Source organism: Pteropus alecto, unplaced genomic scaffold (assembly GCF_000325575.1).
Source record: "Pteropus alecto unplaced genomic scaffold, ASM32557v1 scaffold42, whole genome shotgun sequence".
Taxonomy (NCBI): domain Eukaryota; kingdom Metazoa; phylum Chordata; class Mammalia; order Chiroptera; family Pteropodidae; genus Pteropus; species Pteropus alecto.
Window position 1 is genome coordinate 1,011,837 of NW_006434825.1, and position 8,551 is coordinate 1,020,387.

Below are 8,551 nucleotides of genomic sequence, written 5' to 3' on the forward strand. Positions count from 1 at the left end.
GGGCAAGCAGTGAGGGGCTGGGGAGTGGATGATCTGATAACAATATCTAAAACTTGTACCTCAGTCTACAGTGTAAAGTACATTTTACATCATAATCCAACACACACACAAATGCACACAGAGACAAAAACTTCAAAAGTAGTATTTCCTTTAACTACATTTGATACACTCTGATATTTTGCATCCTATTCTAGTTTTTTCCTCATTCTCCTATCTTCCACCTTCTCTTAATGCTAATCATAATTTCTTGAAAATACTGACCTAAGGCCTCTTCAGCTAATAACCAATTTGCCTGAAATTCAATAACTCTCTTTAAAAATGAAACTTTAAAAAATATATGTATTATTTTCTTTTTAAAAACATGTTTGTAGTTTTGTTTTAAATTTCAGAAGTGTGAAAAAGCATTTCGTTTTCATTATATCAACTTCCATTATCACTCTACTGTCAAAAATTTCTTTCAAACCCTTTTTTGGGAGCTTATTTGTGTCTCTTTTGTTTTCCTATTTCTTTTTGTCATCTTTTTGGCTTTTCAAGGACCTCTTACACACCTGATTCAATTATGTACTTCTACAAACATAAAGTGTGGGATAGGTGTTAGTTCTGGATGATTCAGCAGGCCACTGATGTCAGTAAGGACTCAGGTTGTTTGCATCTCTCTGTTCTGCCATTCTTGGGGTTGGCTTTGTCTTTGTAGGTAGTAGCCTTATTAGTCAAATCAGTTTTAAAAAATCATTACTAAGAAATCACTTCAATACAAAAAAGGGAAAGGACACACAAATGTATGAAAGATGATTCAAAAGAATGTTTGTTTTTAGGCGTATCAGTCAATAGATGAATGAATGGATCCTCAGTGAACTGCCTTCAGATGAAACAGCTTTAAATGAGCCAGCTTGGAGGAAACTCATGTTAAGTGGGTGGGTGTGCTTTGGCTGGAGGTGACTGAGTATACGAATGGCCAGCAACAAATGCAGAGGGTCAGGGGCAGTTCTTCCACTGCAGCTACCTTTGTCCCTTCTGATCTGTCCATTATCTTTGACATCCATTATGTGTCCTTGCTTAGTCCCTTGGGTCTATGAGTCCAAAGGAGCTTTATCTTCTTTTCTGCCCCCGACCAGCCCTCAGAAGGGCTTAAGCTTGAGTCATCCTAATGATGACTTCCAATCAGAGGCAGTGACTCTCAGAGTGGATGGGGGTCCCGGGGAGTGAGAGGAACATACTCTGCTTCCCAGGAACCTTCTTTACGCGTGCAGACCTGCAGAGCTTGCGACTGTATCACTTCACTGATGGCTGGCACCCCTTCGTGGTGGCAGCAGAGGTCTTCTACCTCCTGTTCCTCTTCTACTACATGGTTGTGCAGGTAAGGGATGGACTTGTGGCTCCATGGTCAAGGGATGGAGATGGTGGTATGCCTGTTCCCTCTCTACCATTTCTCTCTTCCCTGGGGTGGGGTCTGAAGGAGGGGGAAGGAAAGGCTCTGCTTATCTGTCTGCCCTGGCAACTTTATGGGGTCCCTTCTACTGGTCCTGAGGACTGAGGTCAGGCACCTCAGAGGAACTAAGAACTCAGAGGGTGGTCCTTTCTGGGTGTGGAAAGGAGGGGAACAAGGCTCCAGTTTCTGCTGAACTGAGACTTTCCAGAAATGCTGGAGGTGGAGTTTATCCATACCCGGGGATTCTCTGAATTTAAAGTGTGGGGGTTCTTAGCACTTTTGTTCTCACCCATGGCCCCTGAGAATTAAAAAAAAACAACTCCCTTGCTACCTTTACCACCATGTTGCACAACGAAGGTGCAGATGTTGATAATGTTGATGGTTTTAGGATGTTGGGAATACATCTAAAGCACATTATGTAACCTCACCCCTCCCTCCACCAAAAATGGAAGCCAGACACCTTAAAGGGGCATCTTAGCCTCCCTCCATCCCCTGCTCCAACAACCACAGCAACCACTTTAAAGTAAGAAAGATACTTTGAGTGCTTTCTTTGAGGCAAGCGTTATGCTAAGAACTTTACATGGATTTTTTTCCTTTAACAACACCAGGAGAAAGGTCATATTGATTCCATTTCAGAGTAGGAAGCTAAAGTCCAGAGATGTGAAGTAGTTTATCCAAGTACAGAACTAAATCCCAAGGGTCTGACCCCTAATCTTGACACTCAACCCTTACATCACACCATCAGCTTCATAAATCAGGAACCTACACTGTCTCTGAGAATCACCAAATCAAACCTAACAGCCAAAAGTTATCAAATAGCAACTTAAGTCCTAGCATTTCTCTAAGAACATCAAAAGAAGCCCATTCGCTACCTCTCAGCGAAGCTTCATTCCTTTTCTCTCGATTGCCCTCACACTCTGCCTGCAGCTGTTTCAAAAAGCCTCTCTCCAAAACCCTTAATTCTTTCTCAAAATTGTTTGAACAGTTTTAAAAATCTCCCCTTCACTCTATCCTTTTATAATAGAGATGAACTTAGCCTCCTACCAGCCAAAGAGGGTGGGTAAGGAAGGGAAATGGAACAGACACTAGAAGATTTTCTTGGGTGTAAGGGAAAAAAAGGGACAGGATGGAAACTGAAAACATGCACAAGATAATTCTTTTTGACCTGTGACACCTGTTAGGCAATAGAATTGAAAATGTCTCCTGCCAATCTAGGAAACCTCCTCATAAAGGTAGAAAAAAAACCTCTTAAAATTATTTATTTTAAATTTTCGTAAATATATGTAACATAAAATTGACCATTTTAGCCATTTGAAAATGTACAGTTCAGTGGCATTAAGTACATTCACATCGATGTGCAACTATCACCACCATCCATCTCCAGAACTTTTCTTCACTTGCAAAAGTGAAACTAGCCATTCAACAATAACTCCCACCTTCCCCCTAAAAGAACAATTTTTATTACTGAAAAAGCATTAAGGCAGAATGTGATATGCATCCCAGGCAATCCAATAAAGAGACTGAAAAGATAGGAATAAATCTCACCCTTGCATATGGCCAGGTAGACACAATTCATTACACATACATTCTTAAAATGAAGGCTAATTAATCCTTAAGAGGATTTACAGCACCATTTGTTCCACTAGTCTATCCTAAATTCACCTGGTAATTGAGGTGGCCACTTGAGTTTGCTAATTGCCTTTATCAAAAGATAAAATAAACTCTGTTTACAACAAGAGATAGTTTTGCAACTTGGAGCCAGGTGCCTGACCCTACGTAGGCAACTACCCTCTTGAGGAAACCAGGAGACAGCCGTGCTATCTTACATGGTGATTACATTGCAAAGAGATGGCTCCCAGGTCCTTGAGAAAAATATTCCTGAGTTGTAAAACTGGCAAGAGGCTTGTTTAGCTTTTCAAAAGATTGGCATACATCTCAAACAGACACAGAAAGAATTCACAAGTTTTCTTAAGTAAATGCTCTATGGTTACAGGCTGTCTTTCCCCTTCCCCCCTTTTTTTGCATCAGAGAGTTAAATGTTTGTCTTATTAGATGCTGTATTTACTCATACACACCCCCAAATCTTGCAGCTTGGATTAATGACAGGAGCAGATGGGGAGAGGCCCACACAAAGTTGAGGGGAGGCCCCCAGACTCTGCATGTGGGGCCAGGGCTTCGGGAAACCTCTAAGGATCCGGTAACACCCTCCCAGAGGGTCGTCCTGGGTGATCCCTCCCAGACAGTCGTCCCTTCGGGGGAGGGGAAAAAGGCACAGTTCTGCCCCCAGCCTTTGGCTCTTTTCCCAGGGCAAGCTCATTTGGAAGCAGAAGTGGTGCTATTTCCACAGCAAGTGGAACCTTCTGGAGCTGGCCATCATCCTGGCTAGTTGGAGTGCCCTGGCAGCGTTTGTGAAGAGGACCATCCTGGCAGAGAGGGACATCCAGGGATACAGGAAACGTAGGGAGGAGTAAGTGGCTCCCCTTCAGCCCCAGGTCCCACCATTGGCCCTGCCTCTTCCAGCTCTGTGTGGCCCAGGGGTCAAAGGAGGTTTTTAAAATCTTGTTGACCCTCAGAGGATCAAGGGTCAAAGAAATAATTATAGCTATCATTTAGATTCAGGTTTGTGTTCAGAAGCATATGCAATTGGAGAGGACTCCAAGACAAAATAGAACAGTACCTTTTGCAAATCTTACCAAAACACAGGACCCAGTGACATTCTGTTAAGATCCCTACCAGCCTTTTGGGCAGGGTTTTTGAAAGCATTAGTGCTATCAACTTGCAACTGCTACCTTTAACCAAGTGTCCACTCTGTGCTAGGCAAGATGCACTACTTCATTATATCTTCATGAGAATGGTGGAGGTAAATGCTATCATTACCCCATTTTACAAATAAAGAACCTGAAACTCAGAGAGGTAATGTGACTTCCCCAAGGCCATACAGCTAAAAAGTGGCAGAGACGTAATTTAAACCCAGCTTGTGTCTCCAGGATCCCCATCCTCCCTTTGAACCATTGTTTCTTAACTCACTGATTTTACAGCTATAGCTAGCATTTCCTGAGTTATTGTTGGATGCTGTACACTGTCATAAAGACACTGCTTTAAAAGCATTATCTCATCTACTTTAACCTTCCTGAAACTTCTAAGATATATTATCATCATCCCTTTTTCAGATGAAGAAATTGAGGCTCAAAGAGGTTACGCTGTTTGTGCAAAGTCATACAGCAAGGCAATGCAAGGCCTAGGATTTGAACGCTGCACTCCTAATCTCCACTTTATAGACTGTTTCATCCATTCAATGAAGCTGCACTGAGTTCTTCTGTGTGCACACCCATGTTGCCACACCAGATATATGACAAAAACTCCACCCTCTGTAGAGGACCTCTTCCATAAAAATGTTTCAGTCTCAACTGAGTTCTTTGAGTTCAAAAATTATCAGAAATACTTTTATTTTTATTTAAGCTGATTTTAAATCTTATGCAGAATAGTTATTTTAAAAACTTAAAGATGTTTTAGCTCTTGAAGAGCTCTGCAAAAGATGACTCAGGAACCAAATCCAGCCCACCATCTGTTTTTGTAAATAAAGTTTTATGGGAACACTACCTCACTCACTCATTCCTTTATGGATTATCAATGGCTGCTTCCCTGCTACAACTGAGTTGAATTTTTGGCACATAAACTAGCCCACAAGCCTCAAATATGGCCCTTTATAGAAAAAATCTGTTGACTCCTGCTTAGAGAACAAAGTTTGAGTTCTAGGAAAGAGCTTGTTTTAGGTCATACATGACTGAGATCATTGACAGCCAGTGTGACTGTTGAACCATCACAGTCCCCACACTAGCCATGCTTATGATTCCTTACAATGATCTAAATATGTTTGATTCTTGACTTCCACACAGACTTGTTTCTTGCTTAGATGGATTTTAAAACAATTTTATAGCAAGAGAGTTCTCTTTTTACCTTGAGTATCAGAAAGCATAAAAGAAATCTGCCACTTTTGATAGAAACCTTAGTATGGTTAAGTTTGATATTACATGAAACCTTCAGTTAAATTGGATTAATCAAATAACCAAATTTTGTGTTTACTTCAGAAACTTGTAAATTTTGTTTTCTTGTTGGAATAGATAAACCACTTCACAGTCAGATCCTGAATGTTAAAAGAACTTTTTAAGACCAAATGATTTGCTTCATAGTCCCCCTTTAATCCAGTGGTCCTCAGGCCTGGCTCCCCAGCAGAATCACCAGGAGAGATGATCAAACCCTGATACCCAGGCCACATCCAATTTCTGGGGACAGAGCCCTGGCACCAGTATCTTTAATGTTCCCCTGGTTATTAATGTAGTGGAGGTTGCGAATTGTGCTCTAATTAGAGTTAACTGCCATCATAAAGGAGGGCTTACATTGTTATCTCCACATATGTGAACAATTAAATGGTATGAGAAAGGGTTAGGTATTTTAAAAGAGGCAGGAAAATGATGCTGCAAGAGCCAAAGGAGAAAGCAACCATCCATGCCAGCAGCCCAAGTCTGCTCAAAGAGGAGGAAGATTCTGGAAGGCAGGAGATTAGGTAGAAGGATGGCTTTCACTAGGGGATTAGATATGTATATGAAATGCTTTTAGAAACTTGAGATTATATAATTTTGTTCTCTAACTTGCTCTTATCCATGTCAATAGATATATATCTATCCCATTTTTAATGACACACCAACATTAGGACTGAATTTAAAGTGTAAAGACATGAGGGGGAAATGAAGGGCAGGGTAGGATGGGAGGAACAACCTGGATTTTGGAATCAGACACACCTGAATTCCAACTGTCATTCTTGCACTACTAGTTATGCTACTAACTACATCCTTAGCCAACTCTCTGTCCTTATCTGTGAAATGGAGATAGAATACTGCCTCATCTAGTGGTCTTGAAAGTCAAATGACACAATGCGATTAAAGTTCATGAGGCCCTCACTCAGTAGGGCAACTGGATGGTACTTCCATCCTTCCTTCAAATGTAAGGGCAGTGGGTGCATTTACTCAGAGAGGAGGATATGACGTTAGTGACCCCAAACTGGGAGGGGAGGCTCGCAGAACTCCCTCACGTCCATCCTCTTGACCCTGGGAGGATTTCTCCTTTGGCATTCTTCCACAGCTCTGCAGCCATTAACCAAGACTGCTAAGTAATGACTCCATGACCTAACTGCTGAGGCCCCATGACCACTTCACCATCATCATCATTCATCTCCATCACTCACCCCTCCATCACCATCATCATCATCATCACCATCTCATCATTATCTAGCTGGAGCAATAGGGACAGCTCTGTCTTTCAGACCTGTTTCAGGAAATGATGGCCTCTGAGATAAGTCTAATCCTGCATCCTGGGCCGAACTGAGCCTAGATGAGCTCTGGCTGACCTGCTCATGGTCTCTGAGACCCAATCTCCCTTCTTGGTCCCACAGAGTGATCAGTCTCAGCGAGACAGCAGCCGCTGATGCTGCCCTTGGCTACATCATTGCCTTCCTGGTACTCCTGTCCACTGTGAAGCTTTGGCATCTGCTCAGGTTGAACCCCAAAATGAACATGATAACATCAGCCCTGCGCCGTGCCTGGGGGGACATTTCAGGCTTTGTCATTGTCATCTTTATCATGCTTCTGGCTTACTCTATCGCGGTGAGTGACTCCTTGGGAAAACCTTCAGGGCCGGTGTCCTTGGAAGCAAAGGCTTCTCAGTGGTGGGGTGCTGGGAGTTAAGGTTAGGAAGACCCTGGGAAACTATGGGAGATGGTGAATTGTCTAAGTCTGGGGCCTTTTAGCTGGGAGCTCATGAACTGGTCACTCCAAATGGCGAAGGCTGGAGATCTCAGTTGGGTAAGAGTGAGGAGGGCCACTACCTCCAATGAAGGATTCCTTTCTGTATTCAGATCCTGCCTGGATATGCCAGTTCTCCTGACATCCCAATTGCTCAGAAATGCACAGAGTACTCCCTCTGTGTCAGGCGATGTGGAGATGAATTGTCTACTGTCTTTGAGCTGGGGCAGAGACAGGGAAGTAAGGATAGACATATCTGCAGGCCATGTCAATGCTTGACGCCCTACACATCACATATGAACTTAGTAGGGCCAGCCCCTTAACACTGAGAGCATTTTGTAAATCACATTTCTTTTGTGACTGAAAAAAATTTGAACTATCAACTTGTTTTTATCATCAAGTAATGTAAGAAAGAAAGACTCTCTGCCACATCCTGATCTTCATTAAATATGCCCCCATCTTCTTCTCTAAGTCCATGATTCCCATTATAACCCTGGCTCCCACTCCTCTGAGATCTTTCACCCAATCCTGACCACTCCCCACTCCAACTGCTTTCCCAGTTCTCACTCTGGTCCCATCCAGGCTCTCGCCTTACACTATTCCCCTGATCTCCATACCTTCTAGTAGATCATCTTATCCTAGTCCCCACTCTATCTCTAACCCTGATGCTTTCCCTGTCCCTGTCACCTAAATTCTGACCCCTCTAACTCCATCCCAGACCCTACTCTATCTTTCTCTCTTGCCCTCAGAAATGGGGTGAGGTGCATTGATGGAAGGTATATGCTGAAAAGTTGGAGTCTGGTTCTGTTGAAAGTCCCCCAGCTGACCCCCTAATCTATGTGGATTTATGCATTCCTCTCTGTTTAGTGCACAGGCTTCAGGGTCATTGCTGTGTCATCTGGGATTAGAAGTCACCAACTCAGAGTCCAGGGAGTGCTAGGCTTCCTTCTGACACAACAGCCCTGGCAAAATCTTTGAGGTGGGGGGTGCTGTGGTGAGGGGAAAATATGGTGGGGGAAGTCCTTGTCCAGGCAGAAGAAACCTGTTGTCCACCAACCCAACTCCCGCAGAGCAAAGATGATGGAGCCTCAGAGAGCTCAGTTTCATTACTGATTTTATAGTAGCCATTTGAGCGAACACAGTAGTGGTCTAGTGGTTGGTGGCTGAGTCCCAGAAGTGCACATGCCTCCCATACAAAACTGGGTGTGTATTCACACCAACTTGCATGCCTCTGTAGATACAGATGGCTTAGCAAGGCCAAGGATGTGGCTGACCCAGACCACTGACTTTAATGTCAAACAAACAACAGGCTTTAGGGGGTTGC

The 8,551-nt window shown here is 43.2% G+C and overlaps 1 protein-coding gene across 1 annotated transcript in view; it reads left to right on the top strand.

Annotated features, from left to right (window-relative positions):
- The window catches only part of PKD1L2 (polycystin 1 like 2), an 87,349-nt gene that overhangs the window by 77,215 nt on the left and 1,583 nt on the right, over nucleotides 1–8,551 (top strand). The window contains exons 38-40 of the mRNA XM_006909849.2: nucleotides 1,230–1,357; nucleotides 3,736–3,896; nucleotides 6,879–7,106. Coding sequence (XP_006909911.1) covers nucleotides 1,230–1,357; nucleotides 3,736–3,896; nucleotides 6,879–7,106 — 517 coding nt within the window. The remainder of the gene's footprint in view (nucleotides 1–1,229; nucleotides 1,358–3,735; nucleotides 3,897–6,878; nucleotides 7,107–8,551) is intronic.